A 21733-nucleotide genomic window follows, 5' to 3' on the forward strand; every position below is an offset into this window, starting at 1 on the left:
TTTTTAAGTATTATAAAATTGTCTGAATTTATGGTGCTATTATTTATTCTCATTGTTATGCTCATTTAATTCTATATGACGTCATCTTCCCATGTTTCACTGAAACCCATCTTTTTTAGCCTTTTTATGGCACAAAATTATTCCATTATATTAATTAGTCATAATTTGTTTAGCCATTTCCCAATCAATTCTGACTATCATTCCCACTGACAACAAAACTAGTTCAGGTCATGATGACTCTTGTCAAATAGTCATAACTGTCTTTGCATTACTCTAGGTTAGAATTTTAATGAGTATAAACTTAGCCTTTAAGCTAAATGCATCGTTAATTGATATATGATCAACTAGTAGAATATTAAAGGAGTAACAGAGCAACCATATTACTGCCACTCTGGGATCTAGCTCAAAAATATATCTCCATATGTAAACACACACTAAATAATAGGTTCCATTCAGAGTGTAGACTGAACCAGGGAGGATTATAGTCTGTTTCATACTAAGATATACACAAAGGCAATATATGCTTTACAAAAGCATTAGTTTACCTTAAACAAAATTTTAAATATATCATTCATGACTATGTCAAGTTAAAGATAACACAGCAGTGGGTACTATTTCTTCAGTAGGAAAGGCTGTAACCCATAGTTATCAATCATTTTATCTATTTCAGAATACTTGTGTTCCTTTTTTCCTCTATGAAAAGAGGCCTAATGTAACTCACAACATTCTAATTCTAATTCACAACAAACCTTCTAAGGGATTTCTCCAGCACAAATGTCTTGGTTTAACTCCCTGACCTCCACTTTCAGATTCCAATTCATGTCAACCATACAGGTTCTTCTACTAAACCTTATTTTTTTTTTTTAAACAAGCTACTAACTTTTCATATTAAACCTATTATAGTGATGCTCCTTTCATTTCTTTGCAAACACACAGAAATCTAGCTCTCCTTCATCCCCAGCAACACTCTCCAGGATATGAAACTAGATTTCTTTCATGCTCCAATAAAGGACAGAGCCAGAAGAAATGAAATTAATTTTTATACAATCCTTTGGAGAAAGGGATAAGGAGGGCAGACATAGAGAATTTTATGATTGTCATTTCAGTTATTATGTTACAAGGCTCCAGTTTAGCCTTAAACACAAAACATCCTGCAAAAGTAACAACACATAAGCAATTGCCTCCCCTTTTTGTCCTTACTCATTGTTTTCTCTCTTTAATAGGTGATAAAGGAAGAATAATTATAAAGAAATTTAAGATTAATTAAGTAAAACTTTTTAAAGTATCTGACAAGAATCAAATATTTCACATAAATACCAGTTCCCTTTTGTGCAAATATTTGGGAAATTATGTTATGGAATACTAAAAATATCTAAGACAAACCTTTCTAAAAATAAAATAATTGTAGTATACTAGAATCATAATAGCAGCTGGCATTTATGTAGTACTTTGCAAATTCTAAATTCTTAGCATACAATAAATTCTCATTTGATTCTCAGAACCATTTTCTGAGTTAAATATAATAAGTATTTTTATCCTATTATGTATTTCATAGATAAAAAAACAGAAACTAATAGGTACAAAGAACTGCTCAATTAGTAGATACTCACAGATGATAAAACTGTTTTCTCCTAACTCTAAATCCAGTAGGTAAGTGGTTGGAGATATCTGTATCTATATTTAAACCTATAGTTACATACACACACACACACACACACACACACACACACACACACACACCCCTTTTATGTGCAGGAGATACTGTATTTGTAGTTAGAGATAAATCAAACAGCCCTAATCTCCAATTTTATTGACTATATGAAAATATATACAAAAATAAATATATCACTTTGGAAGGAAGGAAACTAGGAACTGACCAGAATTGTAAAGGCTTTATATATGGGTAGTGCTTAAGCTGAGTCTTGAATGAAATGAGGGATTCCAAGGGATAAACATAATAGACTGCCTTCTCTGAAAAAAAGTTCTAGACTAGGAGTCAGAAAAGCTCATTTTATATTCTGGTTCTATGATTTCTCATTAGTGTGGTATTGGCCAAATCACTTAACATCTCTGTTTAAAAGTTTCCTCATCTTTAAAATCACGGAGTTGAATTAGATCATCTCCAAGAAAACATTTTAAAAATCCTATGATTCTTCAATTTGCACAACATTAAAAATATCATAAAAACAAATTTCTTTTGAAAGACTTACAAACTCTGAACAATGCAGTAATCAACTATGATTCGAAGGTACCAATGATAAAGAATGCAACTCATCTTCTGATAGAAAGGTAATAGTCTAAATATGGAGAATGAGATATATTTTTGAACATGGCCAATATGATACTTTGCTTTGTTTGACTACACCTATTTAAAAAAAAAATGCTTTCTTTTTCTTTTCAGGGAGGTGGAAGGAGGGAAAAATACCTTGATAATTGGGAAAAAATTGCAAATGAAATTTTAAAAAATATGTGCTCCTTCTCCTCCCACTTTTTTAAGAGGGAAAGGGACCATGATTTCATGAGGTCAAAAAATCCCCATGAAGAAACTTACTATGCAGGTTGGTAACTATTTTGTAGTTTAATCTTAGTGTTGCCTAGGACGTGGAGATGTTAACTGATTTGCAAAGTCACAGTTAGTGTTCTTCTGAGGTAGGAACTGCAAATTCGCATCCAAATCTTACCCACTCTGAGTCAAGTTCCATATCCACTAAGCCTCACTGCAGAAATGGTAGAAATCATTTAGATTACTCCCTGAAGAAAGATGCATTGTACCAAACTCTCACTAGCTTCAGAAAGCTGCCTATAAAAGAGGTAATGAACAGCAATTGTTCTATGAAAACAAGGACATAAGAAAGAAAAAGAAAAAATACAAAGATGAAATATCTGTGGTCTAATGTAAGCAAATTACTGAATTAGAGCTAGGCACACTTAAATAACACTATGATCAAAGATTTGGAATTCAAATCAATGTTACTGTCTAAGAAAAAAAGATTTAAGAGAATAGTAAAATTTTATTAAAGAGAAAAGGTAAACAGCTCACAAAACTTTGTCCAGTCATATAATTTCTTTATCAGAATATTTTTTTTAAAAACTTGGAACCACAAAAGAAGGAATCCTAATCTTTCTCTTCACTGCAAAACTATGCTCCATTGTCAGCATAAGTCTGTAAACAATTTAATCATGAAAAAAGCTTCTTAGACAAATAGAACATAACATTAAGGAGAGATTATTAACTGTAGAACCACATATCACTCTCTTAATGAATGTTTGGAGCAAACTACAGTGGGTGAAAGACAAAAATGAGAGTTCTCCATTAATCTAATTTTAATACTGGGACAAGAACATTCATATATCTTAAGTCAAAATCCTAAGGAAAGATCACTAATATTCCAAATTATTCTGAATCTACGAAAATTTATCACATTCTAAAAATCATTAAGAAATGTATTGTTTTTTTAAAAATTATACCTATTTATTTACAAGATATATAATGAGTAATTTTTCAGCACTTACCCTAAGCAATGTATTGTTTTCCTGAGTAAATTGTCTTAAAGTTCAAATAATCATTTCCTTTTACTTCTATTTCAGAGTTCCTATCTTTCAAAATGCAGCTCAAAAACCTTCAGAGCTTTTCCTGATTTCCTCAACTGCTAGTGTTCTTCTTCCCAAATTATGTTGTACTTAACTGCTTTGTATGTGTTTGTATTTATTAACTTTATAATTATGTTGTATATACTTTAAGTGTACTTAACAGCTTTCCTTCTCTGAATGTAAGCTCATTTCAAGTAGGGATCATTTCACTCTATGTATTTGTATATTCAGTGCCCAGTAATATTGTCTGGCTAAAGCTTGATAAATTCTACAGAAATTTATTTCCTCCAAATTGATATATTTTCTCTTTAAGTCTGGAATCTGCCAACTTATGATGCTTTGATCAATATTATCTCAAAATAGCATTTATCTGTGCATTATTAAATGTACACAAATGTACACACATCCAAATTCCTCTGTAGTGTCACCAAACCTGTTTGTAATGCTATTTATTTAATTGTACACTGACAATTTTTCCTCTGCACTTCTTCTATCCTAGCCCCTCCCTATCAGATTTCTGATCATTTTTTTAAGAATCCAAGAAATATTAGGTAACATGTATATATGAATTCTAAATGATATCTATACAAAATATGTCACACTCTCTAAAACAGACATTTTTAGCCCTTGCAATGAACTGATGATAGTATGAGAAGGGAAAAGGTTTCACCATTAGATCTGTATATATGTATTGTATATTGATACAAATATTTGGTAAGATAAATATATTCTAAAGCTTAAAAAGTGCTATTTAATATAGTTCTTAAAATTAACATGAATTAAAATTAATTTTGTTTTAAAATAATGTCAGGTAGAAGAAAGGCACACTAATGCTTTGTTGGAACTGTGAATGTATCCAACCATCCTGCAAAGGCAATTTGGAATAATGGCTAAAAAAATAAAAACAATTATACATACCCTTTGACCCAGAGATTCTACTACTAGAATGTTCCAAAGAAAACATAAATAGGGAAAAGTATCTATATATACAAAAATGTTTATAAAAGCATCTTTTGTTGCAGCCAAAAGCAAAACAAAAACAATAAAAAACAAACAAAAAAAAAAATGGATGCCCCTCAAATGGGGCACTAAATAAATCATATAATGAAATTATTTTAAATTTTAAAATGATAAAAGAAAAATACAGAGAAACTTGACAGATCCTACATTTTCTTAACTCAAGATTCCTAAGTTTCTTGACTTCTTCCTCCCATGAAAATGGATTGACTTTAGCTTCCCTTATTAAACTTCCTGGCCTGGAGAACAAAAAGATCCTAGTGTCCAAGACAAAGGGACTTGCAGATAAAACAGTAGAGAAATTCTTTATTTATACACATATATTATAATATATTCTTTATTTAGGCCATATTTGAACTCATGAAAAAGGTCTTTCTGTCTCCAGACTTGGTGCCATACTCATTCTAACATCTAGCTAATCCTCTAGCTCACTTTACAAATGAGGAAACTGAGGCCAACAAGCTACTAAGTGTCTGAGGCCAGATTTGAACTCAGGAATATGGATCTTCCTGACTAGGCTAAACAGTCCATCCATCCACTGTGCCTCTTTACTACAGTATATGGTACCAGAACTAAATCTGACCATATTATACTTAAGATAAAATATACAAAATCATCTGAAAAATCAGAATATATCATACACACATACTATTTTCCAAACCGTTAACAAGATGATATATGAAATACTTCAGAACTTGCCTCTTTCTCAGTGTCTCTAGATATACAAGTCCATTGATTCTCCTTCACACTGTATGCCCAGAAGTCAGCCAGATCTTGTGTTCCATCCCAGCCACCAAACAAATAAACAGTTTCTGTAATAATTGGAAAAATATAGTGTTGTTATTTTAAATAAGACAGACATTGTGAAGGGACTAACTCCTTTCTTTCCTATATTTAGCCAGTAGTTTTCTTTCTTTCTTTCTTTTTTTCTTTTTAAAATTATAGCTTATTATTGACAAAACATATGCATGGGTAATTTTTCAACATTGACCCTTGCAAAAACTTCTGTTCCAACTTTTCCCCTCCTTCCCTTCACTCCCATCCCTAGATGGCAGGCTATCCAATACGTATTATGTTAAAGTGTATATTAAATACAATATATGTATACATATTTACACAGTTGTCTTGTTACACAAGAAAAATGTGATTTAGAAAGAAGGTAAAAATAACCTGGGAAGAAAAACAAAAATGTAAGCAAACAATAACAGAAAGAGTGTAAATGCTATATTGTGGTCCACACTCATTTCCCAGTCTTCTTTCTCTGGGTGTAGCTGGTTCTGTTCATTACTGATCATCAGAACTGATTTGGATCCTATCATTGTCGAAGAGAGCCACTTCCATCAGAATACATCCTCATACAGTATTGTTGTTGAAGTGTTATAATGATCTCCTGGTCCTGCTTATTTCACTCAGCATCAGTTCATTTAAGTCTCTCCAGGCCTTTCTGAAATCCTCCTACTGGTCATTTCTTACAGAAAAATAATATTCCATAATATTCATATACCACAATTTATTCAGCCATTCTCCAATTGATGGGCATCCATTCAGTTTTCAGTTTCTGGCCACTACAAAGAGGGCTGCTACAAACATTTTGGCACATGTGGGTTCTTTTCCCTTCTTTAAGATCTCTTTAGGATATAATCCCAGTAGAAACACTGCTGGATCAAAGGATATGCACAATCTGATAACTTTTTGAGCATAGTTCCAAATTGCTCTCCAGAATGGTTGGATTCATTCACAACTCCACCAATAATGTATCAGTGTCCCAGTTTCCCCATATCCCCTCCAACATTCGCCATTATCTTTTCCTGTCATCTTAGCCAATCTGACAGGTGTGTATTGTATCTCATTGTTGTCTTAATTTGCATTTCTCTGATCAATAGATTTGGAGCATCTTTTCACATGGGTAGAAATAGTTTCAATTTCACCATCTGAAAATTGTCTGTTCATATCCTTTGACCATTTCTCAATTGGAGAATTAGCCAGTAGTTTTCAAGAGAAAATTAAGACACCCAAACACAGCTTTACACAGCAGATTTTTCACATTATATTCAGGTCAATAATTTATCATCATAGCATTTCCATCAGACCTATCCACATTTATCAACTTTTTGTTTTTTAAACTCTGTAACTCTACTTGGTAGTAAAAGAAGTCCCAAAGATGTTTTTTCTGATCTTTAGCTTCTTTTCCACAAAATAAAGAAACTGAACTGGACAACATTAAAAGTCTCTTGGAAGAACTTTGCTTCTCCAAAGTTGCAACAACAACACATTAATATTTTGCCATTACTGTGGCTAATTTTGCAGATTCTTTCCAAAGTAAATTTTTTAAAAAGTGAAATACTAGGAATATAATCCAAAACATTCTTGTTGCTGTTCAGTCATGTCTAAGTCTTCATGTCCCTATGTGGGGTTTTCTGAAAGGGACGTTAGCTACCCCCTCATAACAAACCCTCAATAAACACATGAAGAAATAGAATTGAAGCAATTTGCCCAAAGTGACAAAGATAAATTTGATTTCAGCTCTAGTTTTCTGACTCTTTCCATTACATAAAGTCACAAATATTTTCATTAATTTCATAAATATCAAAAAATGCACATTTCTGGTATGACCAAAAACTGGGTAAAACAAAATCCCCATAGTAACTTAAATTATTAAGTGTTTTGCCACTTCAGATGAATCTAGAAATCATTCCTGGTATAAAAACTTTTGTACTCTGATTAATCTGCCAACTATATTGATAAATTATGTTTTTTTTTTTTTTTTTGCTCTTTTTATTTTTTTATTTTTACAATCATAGTTTTTTGGGTTTTTTAAAACTCATGTCAGGGTAATTTTTTACAGCATTATCTCTTGCACTCACTTCTATTCTGATTTTTTCCCCTCCCTCCTTCCCTCCACTCCCTCCCTCAGATGGCAAGCAGTCCTTTACACATTAAATAGGTTACAGTATATCCTAGATACAATATATGTGTGTAGAACCAAACAGTTCTCTTGTTGCACAGGGAGAATTGGATTCAGAAGGTATAAATAACCCAGGAAGAAAAACAAAAATGCAAGCAGTTTATATTCATTTCCCATTGTTCTTTCTTTGGGTGTAGTTGCTTCTGTCCATCCTTGAGCAATTGAAACTGAATTAGCTCTCTTTATCGAAGAAATTAACTTCCATCAGAATATATCCTCAAACAGTATAGTTGTTGAGGTATATAATGATCTCCTGATTCTGCTCATTTCACTTAGCATCAGTTCATGTAAGTCTCAAAAGTCCTCTCTGTATTCATCCTACTGGTCATTTCTTACAGAACAATAATATTCCATAACGTTCATATACCACAATTTACTCAACCATTCTCCAATTGATGGGCATCCATTCATTTTCCAGTTTCTAGCCACTACAAACAGGGCTGGCACAAACATTTTGGCATATACAAGTCCCTTTCCCTTCTTTAGTATCTCTTTGGGGTATAAACCCAGTAGAAACACTGCTGGATCAAAGGGTATGCTCAGTTTGATAACTTCTTGAGCATAGTTCTAAATTGTTCTCCACAATGGCTGGATGTGTTCACAATTCCACCAACAATGTATCAGTGTCCCTGTTTTCCCACATCCCCTCCAACATTCCGCATTATCTTTCCCTGTCATTCTAGCCAATCTTACAGGTGTGTACTGGTACTGGTATCTCACAGTTGTCTTAATTTGCATTTCTGATTAATAATGATTTGGAGCATATTTTCATATGTCTATAAATAGTTTCAATTTCTTTGTCTGAGAATTGTACATTCATATCCTTTGACCATTTATCAATTGGAGAATGGCTTGATTTCTTATAAACTAAGAGTCAATTCTCTATATATTTTGGAAATGAGACCTTTATCAGAACCTTTGACTGTAAAAATGTTTTCCCAGTTTATTGCTTCCCTTCTAATCTTGTCTGCATTAGTTTTGTTTGTACAAAAACTTTTCAATTTGATATAATCAAAATTTTCTATTTTGTGGTCAACAGTGATCTCTTCTTCTTCTTTGGTCATAAATTCCTTTCTCTTCCACAGGTCTGAGAGGTAAACTATCCTATGCTCCTCCAATTTATTTATAATCTCATTTTTTATGCCTAGGTCATGAACCTATTTTGACCTTATCTTGGTGTACGGTGTTAAGTGTGGGTCAATGCCTAGTTTCTGCCATACTAATTTCCAATTTTTCCAACAATTTTTGTCAAATAATGCATTCTTATCCCAAAAACTGGGGTCTTTGGGTTTGTCAAACACTAGATTATTAAAGTTATTGGCTGTTTTGTCCTTTGAACCTAACCTATTCCATTGATCAACTAGTCTATTTCTTACCCAATACCAGATGGTTTTAATAACTGTTGCTTTATAATATAATTTTAAATCTGGTACAGCTAGGCCACCTTCATTTGATTTTTTTTTTTCATTAATTCCCTTGAAATTTTTGACCTTTTGCTTTTCCATATGAACTTTGTTGTTATTTTTTCTAGGTCATCAAAACAGTTTTTTTGGGAGTCTGATTGGTATAGCGCTAAATAAATAGATTAGTTTAGGGAGTATTGTCATCTTTATTATATTTGCTAACCCAATCCAAGAGCATTTAATATTTTTCCAGTTGGTTAGATAAGACTTAATTTGTGTGGAAAGTGTTTTATAGTTTTGCTCATAAAGTTTCTGATTTTCCCTTGGCAGATAGATTCCTAAATATTTTATACAATCAGTAGTTACTTTAAATGGAATTTCTCTTGTTAGTGATATATAAGAATGCTGATGACTTATATGGGTTTATTTTGCATCCTGCAACTTTGCTAAAGGTGTGGATTGTTTCTAATAACTTTAATAGAGTCTCTGGGGTGTTCTGAGTATACCATCATATCATCAGCAAAGAGTGATAATTTGGTTTCCTCACTGCCTATTCTTATTCCTTTAATCTCTTTTTCAACTCATTGCCAGAGCTAGCATTTCTAATACAATATTAAATAGTAATGGTAATAGTGGCAACCTTGTTTCACTCCTGATCTAATTGGGAATGGTTGCAGTTTGTTCCCGTTACATATGATGCTTACTGCTGGTTTTAAACAGATGTTACTGATTATTTTAAGGAAGAGTCCATTTATTCCTATACTCTCAAGAGTTTTTAATAGGAATGGATGTTGGATTTTATCAAATGCTTTTTCTGCATCTATTGAGATGATCATATGGTTTTTGTTAATTTGATTATTACTATGGCTAATTATACTGATAGTTTTCCTAATATTGAACCAGCCCTGCATTCCTGGTATAAATCCTACTTAATTGTGGTGTATTATCCTGGGGATGATTTTCTGTAGTCTTTTTGCTAATATCTTATTTAAGATTTTAGCATCAATATTCATTAGGGAGATTGGCCTATAATTTTCTTTCTCTGTTTTCAACCTACCTGGTTTTAGGTATCAGTACCATGTCTGTGTCATAAAAGGAGTTTGGTAGGACTCCTTCATTCCCTATTTTTTCAAATAGTTTATAAAGCATTGGGGCTAATTGTTCTTTGAATGTTTGGTAGAATTCACATGTAAATCCATCTGGTCCCGGGGATTTTTTTTTAGGGAGTTGATTAATAGCTTGTTCTATTTCTTTTTCTGAAATGGGACTATTTAAGCAATTTACTTCCTCCTCTGATAATCTAGGAAGCCTATATTTTTGGAGGTAGTCATCCATTTTGCTTAGGTTATCAAATTTATTGGCATAAAGTTGGGCAAAGTAACCCCTTGTTATTTCTTTAATTTCCTCTTCATTGGTGGAAAGTTCTCCCTTTTCATTTTTAAGACTACTAATTTTATTTTCCTCTCTCCTTTTTCTAATCAGATTTACCAAAGGTTGATCAATTTTATTGGTTTTTTCATAAAACCAACTCTTAGTTTTATTTATTAGTTCAATAGGTTTTTTTTTTTTTTACTTTCTATATTATTAATTTCTCCTTTAATTTTAGAATTTCAAGTTTAGTAATTGATTCGGGGTTTTAAATTTGGTCTTTTTCTAGCTTTTTAAGTTGAAGGCCCAATTCATTGATCTTCTCTTTCTCTATTTCATTCAAGTAAGCTTCTAAGGATATAAAATTTCCCCTTATTACCACTTTGGCTGCATCACATAAATTTTGGTATGATGTCTCACCATTGTCATGATCTTGAGTGAAATTATTAATTGTGTCTATAATTTGCTGTTTCACCCAATCATTCTTTAAGATGAGATTATTTAAGTTTCCAATTACTTTTTGGTCTATTTACACCTAACTTTTTGTTGAATGTACTTTTTATTGCATTGTGATCTGAAAAGAAAATATTTACAATTTCTGCCTTCCTGCATTTAATTTTGAGGTCTTTATGTCCTAATATATGGTCAATTATTGTGTATACTCCTTTCTGTCACCATTCAGTTTTCTCCAGAGATCTATCATACTTAATTTTTCTAATATTCTAGTTCTCTTTTTAATTTCTTTCTTATTTGTTTTGTGATTTGATTTATCTAAATCTGAGAGTGCAAGATTAAGATCTCCCACTATTATAGTTTTGCTGTCTATTTCTTCTCGCAACTCTCTTAAATTCTCCTAAGTTAGATGCTATACCACTTGGTGCATATATGTTTAATACTAATATTGCTTCATTGTCTATAGTACCCTTTAGCAAGATATAGTTTCCTTCCTTATCTCTTTTAATTAGATCAATTTTTGCTTTTGCTTGATCTGAGATAAGGATGGCTACCCCTGCTTTTTTGACTTCATCTGAAGCATAATAGATTCTGCTCCAGCCTTTTACCTTTACTCTGTATGTATCTCCCTGTTTTAAATGTGTTTTCTGTAAACAACATATTGTAGGGTTCTGACTTTTGATCCAGTCTGCTATCTACCTCCTCTTTATGGGAGAGTTCATCCCATTCACATTTACGGTTAAAATTACTAATTCTGTATTTCCTGCCATCCTAATATCCCCAGATTATACTTTTCTTTTTCCTGCTCTCCTTCCCTTCTTCCCTAGCATTAAACTTATTGATCCCACTTGCATCACGCAGCTCTCCCTCTTTATTATCCCTCTCTCCTCCCTTTAAATCCCTTCCCCTTTCTTGTACCATTCCCTTATTACTCTTTTTCCTTTTCCCTTTTCCTCTCCCACTTTTTAATGAAGTGAGAGAAGAATCTCTGTAAAACAAATGTCAATTATTTCCTCTTTGAGCCAACTCTGATGAGAGTAGGATTCACACAATGTTCCTCCCTCTAAGTTCTCTCAGATATGATAGGTTTCCTTTGCCTCATCGTCGCATGTAGTTTCCCTCTTTTTATCTCCCCTTTTCCCTTTTTTCTTACACTATCCCCTTTCCATTTCTACTTCCCTTTTTTATGTTATATCGGTAAAATCAAATTATACATATGGTTTTTATGTATATCCACAACAGAAATACAATTCTCAAGAGTTCCTTTTACCTTTTTCTACTTCTCTTGAATGCTGTTGTTGGAGATCAAATTTTTTGTTTAAGTCTAATTTTTTCCTTAGAAACAAATGGAATTCCTCTATTTCATTAAATGTCCATCTTCTTCCATGGAAAAAAATATTCAGCTGGATAGTTTATTCTTGGCTGCATTCCAAGCTCTTTTGCCTTTCAGAATATCTGATTCCAGGACCTTCGATCCTTTAATGTTGAGACAGCCAGATCTTGCATGACCCTTATTGTGGCATCTCAGTATTTGAACTGTTTTTTCCTGGTTGCTTGTAAAAATTTTTCTTTAGTCTGAAAATCCTCAAGTTTGGCCACAATATTCCTTGGAGTCTTTATTTTAGGGTCTTTTTCAGAAGATGTTCGATGAATTCTTTTAACGCCTATTTTACCTTCCGGTTCTATTGCTTCTGGGCAGTTCTCTTTGATGATTTCCTGTAAAATAGTATCTAGGTTTTTTTTTTTTTCCATCATGATTTTCGGGTAGTCCAATGATCCTCAGGTTCTCTCTCCTAGATCTATTTTCCAGGTCTGTTGTTTTTCCAAGTAAATATTTGACATTTTTTTCCAATCTTTCATTTTTTTTTTTTTGTTTTGGTTTTGCTTTACTGATTCTTGATGTCTCAATGAATCAGTCATTTCTAATTGTTCAGTTCTGATTTTTAGTGAGTTATTTTCTTCATTAGCTTTTTTTAACTTCTTTTTTGTATATGTTCAATTCAATTTTTTTGCTCTATGGAGTTTTTTTTTTCCATTCTACTATTTTTTTTTTTTTTAAGTAGTTGTTTTCTTTTTCCAATTCACAAATTCTGTGTCCCTGCACTTGTTGGGAGTTTTTTTTATCTTTTCCAATTCACATTTCAGGAAGTTGTTGCTCTCTTGCATAGCTTCTCTTTCCTTTCCCCATTTTTCTTCTAGTTCTCTTTTAAGGTTTTTAATAGTCTCTTCTAGGAGAGGCTTTTATGTTAAGGACCAACAATTTTCTGGAGACTGTCTGCTGTTAGTCTCTTCAGGGTTGAAAAGCTGCTCTCTTTCTGTATAGAATCTATCAATCGTCCTTTTGATTTTTTTTTTACTCATTTTTTAAAGCCTGTAGGATCTGCCTTCAGGGCCAGGAGGTTACCAGCTTCCTCTGCAGAGCAGTGAAAGGTATATGGTCGAGTAGCTATCCTGCCAACTGGGTACAAAAGCAGCAAGGTACTGGAGTGCTCTGGGAAAGAGTTTCCCACCCAGGAGTAACTCAGGCCTGCAGGGCGCAGCTGGGAAAGTGCCCTGCAAAGAATCCCCACAGTGTCAGATAACGACTGCCGTGGGGCTAGACACTGAGCAGTGAGAGTTTCACTACCCTAAGCCAAATCGCACCCTGGGGCTGTGGGTATTAGCAGTTGAGCAGTGAATGGATTTGCAGGGACTGGAAGTGTCTGCCCAGGAAGCAGTCTTCTGGGGAAGTTGTATTGCCCCAGGCCGAGCCCCACACTGTGCCGATTAGAGGCTGCCCAGGCTGTGCCCCCCTGCCATGCAGATTTGCAACTGCCCCCGCAAAAGCCCCAAACTGCAGGACATGGCTGCAGGCTTGTGTTACAGTCTGCCCGAGTCACTTCCGGATTTGAGTGGTTACAGCCAGATCTTGTTAAGTTCTGGCGTTTTTAAGAGTACCTTCTGTTTTAGGCTTTAATTTCTCTGCCAGTTTACTACAGTGTAATCAAGGCAGAGCAGTTAGCCTATAGCAGAGTCGTCTCTATAAATTCTCTAGCCACAGAGATCACCCCCACCCCGCCGCCTCTGCTCAGGACGCTAGTCTCTCGCTGCCTGTGCTAGTCTATTCCTGGCCCCTCAGGACAAACCTTTCCTGGCGATCTTCCAGACTGACTTCGGCTGGTAAGTTGTAGTGCTTCTAATCTTCATGAATTTAAGCAGTGAAGAGCTATTTTTGAGGCTGAATTAAATAGTTGGTTATGAGGGGAATGAGAGGAGCTTAGAGAGCCGTGTGTGCCTTCTCCGCCATCTTGGCTCTGCCCCCAGAAGTAAATTATATATTTTATCACAAAATTATTTAACTTCTCTCTGTTGCACAGTTGTTTTGCTGAGAGAGAGGGGGGTATATGTGCATGCATATGTCTTCTCAAGCATGTGTTTTTCAAGTAAGGAGGAGAAGTACCAAAATTAAAAATAAAGAACAATTATCTTTCACAAAACTCTTTCCTGTTTGTAACCTCTGAATACTTGCTAAAGGATTGTAAGACTCAGAAAAGGTACCAATCTACATTGGTAGAGGAAGTTCCTCAATGGCTGCTTCCCCAATACAATCACTAAAAACAAACCAAAAGCCTTTATTTTTGTTTTCACTACAATTTTCCCTATTTCATCAGCTTTTATTTTGCTTTGGACTGTTTTTTGGTTGGGCTTTTTTTGAGGAGTGAGGGGAAAGAGTGCTAGGAAATCAGGATTAAGTGACTTGCCTAAGTGTCTGAGACCATATTTGCATTAGCATTCTATTCATCAACTGTCCCTTCATCAGTTTGTTTAAAAAAAAAAGTCTTATTTCTTACATCATTATAGTTATATCTAGCAACACTTACTTTTTATCTGGCAGAGATTTTTTTAAAAAGGGAAAAAAAATCATCACAACTGATAAACATATTGAAAAAGTCTGAAAACATGTGCAATATTTAACTACATGTCCTCTCCTATCTTTTCATTCAAATCATGCTTGACCTTTATGATTTTGATTTATTTACTTTTAAATTTTTGTCATTTTGGTATGCTTTCCATTTATGTTGCTACAATCACTGTGTATGCTATTTATTGGTCCTATTTACATGTATATTTTTACATGCCATTTACCATTTCTTATACCACAGTAACAATTCCATTCCATTTATGTTCTATAACTTGACACTCAAATCTTAGCACAGAAAGTGCTGCTATAAATATTTTGATATACATGGGGACTTATTTCTTAACTATTTGTAGGGATATATACCTAGTAATACACTCTCTGGTTCAAAGGGTATGGACATTTTAGTCACCTTTTTGGCATAATTCCAAATTGCTTTCCAAAATGGTTATCATTTCACAGCTTCACCAACAATATATGGTGTGCCTATTCTTTCACAACTTCTCCAACACTGACTACTGATGTGTTGTCATTTTTCAAATTATAAGATAAAACTTCAGGATTATTTTGATTTCCTTTTCCTCGTATTATTAGTGATTTTGAACATTTTTCCATGTGATTTGAATACTTTGAAATTTTTGTTGAAAAGTGTTTCTTCACACTTTTTTGGCCCACTTATCTATTAGGAAATGGCCATTAGAGTATGTGTCTTTGTGTACATATATATAAGACAACACCTCATAATTATCAGAAAATTCTGATATAAAAACTTTCCCATTCAACCAATTCCTTTCTTAGCCTCGATGCATTGATTTTTGTTCCTGTAGATCTAATTTAAATTGCTTATTTTATCACTGGTAATTGCTTCTTCTATTTAGTTTAGAATACAGCTCCAATTCAAAGTTGTAAGAGCTATATGATATACTTCTATTTGAATTTGGGGAGGAGGGGGCTCATGCAAAGCAATCAGAGTTACTTGACTTGTGGGGGTCACATAGTAAGTGTTAAGTGTCTAAGGACAGATGTCAGGTCCCCCTGACTCCAGGGTCATGACTCCCCTGCATCACTTAGCTGCCCCTTCCTTTCAATTCTTAAGAATAATTACTTTTGATATTAAAGTCATATGTCTATTTAGAATGTACTGTGAAATATGGTATAAGGTGTCGATTTAACTTCTGCCAAAAAGCTTTCAGTTTTCCCAGCAGATTTTATCACGTAAGTAGTTTTTTTCTTAGGTAATTTGCTTTTCACTTTAGCAAACACAGTTTCTGATGTATTTATCTGATGTGTTTCTTTCTTTCTTTTTTTTTAAACCAATCATATGGTTCTGATGACTACTTTTTTATAATATATTTTGATGTCCTTCATCCCTATTTATTTTCATTATTTCCCATTTGTTTTCAACCTTTTACTTTTCCAAACGAATTTGGTTATTTTATCAAGTTCTACAAAGTATCCTCTTGATAATTTAATTGGTATAACATTAAAAATAAAAATTAACTTTGGGAATATTGTTATTTATTATATCGACACAACATAGTTAAGTTCATTGGATATTTCTTCATCTAGTAAAGTTATTTGGGGTTTTTTAAATTTAATTTTATTTATTTAATATTTTCCCCCCGTTACATACAAAGCAAAAAAAAAATTTTTACATTTGTTTTCAAAATTTTTGAGTTCTACGTTCTATCCCTTATCCCCACTCACAATTAAGAAAACACATGTGAAGTTATGCAAAACATTTTCATAAAAGTCAAGTTATGAAAGAAAACACAGCTCTCCCAACCTAATGAAAATAAAAACTGTTAAGAAAAATTAAAAAGAAAAAGAGATAGAGGAAGAGAATGCTTCAATCTGTATTCAGACACAATCAGTTCCTTCTTTGGGTATGGATAGGAGTTATCATAAGCCCTTCAGAGTAATCATGGATAGTTGTACTACTGAGAATTAGCAAAGTCATTTACATCTGATTATTCCAGAACACTGCTATTACTTTGTATTTCACTTTGCTTGAGTTCATGGAAGACTTATCAGATTTTTTTTTTTTTTGAGAGCATCCTGCTCATCTTTTCCCATAGAACAATAATATTTCATCACAAATACAGTTCATTGAGCCATTTGTCAATTGATAGGTATCCCTTTGATTTCCATTTTTTTTTTTTGCCCTGAGATTTGCTATGAACATATTTTTGTACATAATACTTCATTTTCCTTTTTTCTTCTTGAATCTCTTTTGGTATTCATGCTTAGTAGTGGTATTATCAGATCAAAAGATAAGCATGAATTTATAGCCCTTTAGGCTATATAATATAATAAAAAAGATTATATCTTTTGATCATTTATCAATTGGGGCATGGCTCTTATTTTTTATAAATTTGATTCAGTTGCCTCTATGTTTGAGAAATGAGTCCTCATCAGAGAAACTTGCTTCAAAAACTTTTTGATAATTACTATTGCTAAATGTATACCCTCCCCGGTCCAATTATTTTTTCTCCTTTTACCCTGTCCTTCCTCAAAATATTTTGCTATTGACCACTCCCTCCCCCAATATGCCTTCTCTTTTATCACCCTCCCCCCCTTCCCATATTTTATTCCCCTCTAGCTTTCCTACAGGTAAGATAGATTTCTATACCCCTATATCTGCTATTAATTCTCTCTTTGAGCCAATTCTAATGGCTTCATTTCCCTTTTCCCCTGCCCTATAAAAGCTTTCTCTTGCCTCTTTTTTTATGGTTGATAATCTGCCCCACTGCACTTCTCCCATTCCCTTTCTACTAGTTTTTTTTTCTTTCATCCCTTAATTACATCATTAAAAAAAAAAAAGATATCCCTTCATATTCAACTCATACCTATGCTCTCTGTCTTTATATAGTCTTTCTATAACTGCCACAATAGTTTTAATGAGTTACAATATCATTCTCCCATATAGGAATGTAAACATAAATCTAATTAAGTCCCTTATGATTTCACTTTCCTGATTATCTCTTTATGCTTCTCCAGAAACCTGTTTTTAAAAATCAAATCTTTCATTTGGTTCTGTTCTTTTCATCATAAATGCTTGAAAATGCTCTATTTCATTGAATGATCATCTTTTCCTCTGAATGATTATACTCAGTTTGGCTGGGCAGGTGATTCTTAGTTGTAATTCTAGTTCCACTGCTCTTCAGAATATCATATTCCAAGTCCCTTAATGTGGAAATTGCTCAATCTTGTTATCCTGACTGTGGCTCCACTATACTTACACTTTCTGGATGCTTGCAATATTTTCCCCTTGACTTGGAAGTTTCAGAATTGGGCTATAATATTCCTGAGAGTTTTCATTTTGGGATCTCCTTCAGGAGATAATCAGTGGATTCTTTCCATTTCTATTTTACTCTCTGGTTCTAGAATGTCAGGATGGTAGCTTACACTAGGATTGCACACCAGACTACCATTCCATTGCCAGAGACCTCTGCTGACCTTCCAAGTCCTCCCTGGTGTCCCCAGGCAGGGAGATTCAGAAGCCTTCAGCACTGATGCTGATTCTGAGGTCCCACCCTACTGATGATAGAGTTCTGTCAGAGCTGGGACTAGGGCCATGCTGGTGCAGGCAGTACTGGGATTGCGCACTGGGCTTTCACTCTGGTTCCATAGACCTTTCTTGCTAACCTTCTAGGTCCTGTTTGCTGCCTCTGGATTGAGAGATCTGGAAGTCTCCAGAATTGTCATGGAGTCAGAGGTTGGGCCAGGACCAGGCCTGTGCTGGCGAGGTCAAACTGTATATTGGGCTCTCTGGGGACACAGACCTTTGCTGTTGATCTTCTAAATTGCCTTTGGCTGGCAAAAGTTCTACTCCATCTTTCTGGATGTTGTGATACTCTAAAATTTGTTTATAGTCATTATTTAAAAGAATTTTGAATAGTATGGGTGAGAGGTAAGATGAGTTCCTATCTTTACTCTACCATCTTGGCTTCACCTCTATATTTCTTCAAGAAACACTTTCTAACTTAATATGGACAAGTCTTTTTTGGTTTGGTTTCTTTTTTTTGGCAGACTGATCCCCAGATAATTTGGCAAAGGATCTACCATAAAAAAGAGACAAGAAAAAGCTCTTACAGGGAAGGGGAAGAGAGAAGTGAAGCCATTAGAATTGGCTCAGAGGGAATTTACATATATATACATACACACACACACACACACACACACATACACACACACACTCAATAGGGATATAGAATTTTAAGTATTTTGTAGTTATTTGGAATGGCATTCTCCTGTTTTTTGCTTCTTGAGGGTATTGTTATTATTTTTCGTTTTTTATTATATAGAAATGCTGTTGATTTGGGGGGATTAATTTTGTAGAACAAGACTTTGTAAACCTATTTCATTATTTTATTAATATCCTTGCTGATTCCCTAGAATTTTCCAGATATGCCATCCGATCATCAGCAAATAGGGATAGTTTCTTCCCTTCTTTACTTATGATTGTGCCTTTAATTTCTTTATCTTGTCTTTTTTAATGTTTCTAAAACTGTATCAGTTAACAATGGGGATAGTAAAAAGTCCGTGCTTCCCTCTGGAATGTACTAGCAAGAATTTTACTGTACCTCCAAAAGTATATAAGCTTTTGGTTTTAAATAGATGCTTTTTATGATATTTAAAAAAAAAAAAAGTCTTTCCATGTCTATACTTAATACAGTTTTTGGCATAAAAGAGTGCTATACTTTGTCAAAGATCTTTTCTGCATGATTTTAAATGATCATATGGTTTGGGGATATTCTAGTTTTTAAAATGATTAATGTTAATTTCCTAATGTTGAATCATCCTGGCATTGCCTATATAAATTCTATTTGGTCCTAAGAAAAAGTTTTTCAATAAATAGTTATAATTTGTTTAGCAGGAATTTGTTTAAAATTTTTATCCAATATTCATTAATGATATTGCCCTATAGTATTCTGTTTTTAACTTTCCTTAGCTTAGGTATCAGAATTGTATTTGCCTCATAAAAAGATCCTGGTAGAAAGGGACCCACATGTGCAATAATATTTGTGGCAGCCCTTTTTGTAGTGGCAAGAAACTGGAAACTGAGTGGATGTCCATCAATTGGAGAATGGCTGAATAAATTGTGGTATATGAATGTTATGGAATATCATTGTTCTGTAAGAAACGATCAGCAGGATGATTTCAGAGAGGCCTGGAGAGACTTATATGAACTGATGCTAGATGAAGTAAAGAGAACCAGGAGATCATTATGCACAATAACAAGATTATCTGATGATCAACTGTGATGGACTTGGTTCTTTTCAACAATGAGATGATTGATGTCAGTTCCAATGATCTTGTGATGAAGAGAGCCATCTGCACCAAGAGAGAACTATGGGAACTGAATGTGGTTCACAGCATAGCATTTTCACTTTTTTGTTATTTTTTGCTTGCATTTTATTTTCTTCATTTTTTTTTCTGGTTTGATTTGATTTTTCTTGTACAGCAAGATAATTGTGTAAATATGTATACATACATTGGATTTAACATATATTTCTACCATATTTAATATATATTGGACTACTTGCCATCTAGGTGAGGAGGGTGGGAGAAGGTAGGGGAAAACTGAAACACAAGATTTTGCAAGGGCTAATGTTGCAGAATTATCCATGCATATGTTTCAAGAAATAAAAAGCTGTAATTAAAAAAATGGAAAAAAATAAAAAGACACTGGTAGGATGCTTTAATATTTAAGAATAATTTGTGAAGTATGGGTCCTGAGAATCCATCATAGCCAGGAATTTTTTTTTTTCCTTTGATAGTTCCTTTTCAATTTCCTTTTCTGAAATTGAATAATTTAAGAACCTACCACAGCTTCAGAGATACTAGGGGTTTTATTTTTTTTGATGGTATTTCCTTTATTTTCTCAATTTTAGTCCTAGAGAACAAGGACTATCTCACTTTTTGAATCTTGAATCTCAGTACCTGGCACATACTGCTTGTCAGAGAAAATATCAGTATAAAATATCATCTATATACAGACTATAACTCTATAGAAAGTTATGAGATCATGAAAATACATGGGAGAACACATGCATTTATTAAGTGTTTATTATGTGCCAGTACTATCTTAAGCACTGGGGAAACAAATGCAAGCTAGAAGAAAACAGTTGCTGTTTTCTTACATTTTAATGGGGGGAAATAACAAATAAAAGGAAGCTGAAGGAAATCAAGGGGAAATGATGTTTTTGAGGTCCAGCAGAAGTTAGGAACAAAGCCAGGCACAGAACAAAGGCAGACCAGCCCTGGCTCTCCATAAATGGAAGTCTCCAGAAAAACTGCCCAGTTGAAAAGAGGATCAGGACTTTCAAAGATAGGAGAGTGAAGAGGTTCCATGGACTAAGGGAAATTCCAGGATAAGCCAAAATTTGAGGAGGCATAATTTTGAAGCCCCCAAAAAGGCCTACTGAATTTTACTTTCTTCATTTGTAAATAAAATGAAGTTGTTGAACTAGATGATCTCCAACATATCTCCTATTTCTACCATTCTACAACACTTCTATATTCCACAGATATCCTAGCCAATTCTCTCAACAAGAAAGAATTTGACACTCACCACCAGAATATTGCCTGGATATTGCCTCGGTTTCAGCTAACTTATATTCTTATATTTTTGGATAGCTTTATCAAGTGAGCTTGGCCAGTGGAGGTAAGGAAGCTTCAAGAAAAAAAATTGCATTGGTCATCAAGGATAGATTTTTAATGTGAAGTATTAACCAGCTTTTTCCCAATTTTTTTGAAACGTCTACCTAGAATGTAAATCCAGTGGGTCAGAATTTTATTTAACTATATATAAATACTGAATCCAGAACCTTTATTGCACCTAATAAATACTGAACAATTTGAAAAATTAAATAGCAAAACAATCATATTTCAGGCCTTAAAAACATACTTTTTGCTATTAGGTAGCTAACATTTAAAAGAATTCCAGAACATTGAGAATTTTACAGAATTTTTCTTCAAAAGACTTTTTATCAAGCATAAAAATCATTTGCCAAGCCACAAAGTTAATTAACA

General features: G+C 33.7%; 1 protein-coding gene across 2 annotated transcripts in view; it reads right to left on the reverse strand.

Moving 5' to 3' along the window:
• The window catches only part of MKLN1 (muskelin 1), a 230532-nt gene that overhangs the window by 83144 nt on the left and 125655 nt on the right, over positions 1-21733 (reverse strand). For both annotated transcript variants that reach the window (XM_051962233.1, XM_051962232.1), the window contains exon 9: positions 5308-5420. In XM_051962233.1, the coding sequence (XP_051818193.1) occupies positions 5308-5420 (113 nt within the window). The remainder of the gene's footprint in view (positions 1-5307; positions 5421-21733) is intronic.

Source organism: Antechinus flavipes, chromosome 5 (genome assembly GCF_016432865.1).
Source record: "Antechinus flavipes isolate AdamAnt ecotype Samford, QLD, Australia chromosome 5, AdamAnt_v2, whole genome shotgun sequence".
Lineage (NCBI taxonomy): Eukaryota > Metazoa > Chordata > Mammalia > Dasyuromorphia > Dasyuridae > Antechinus > Antechinus flavipes.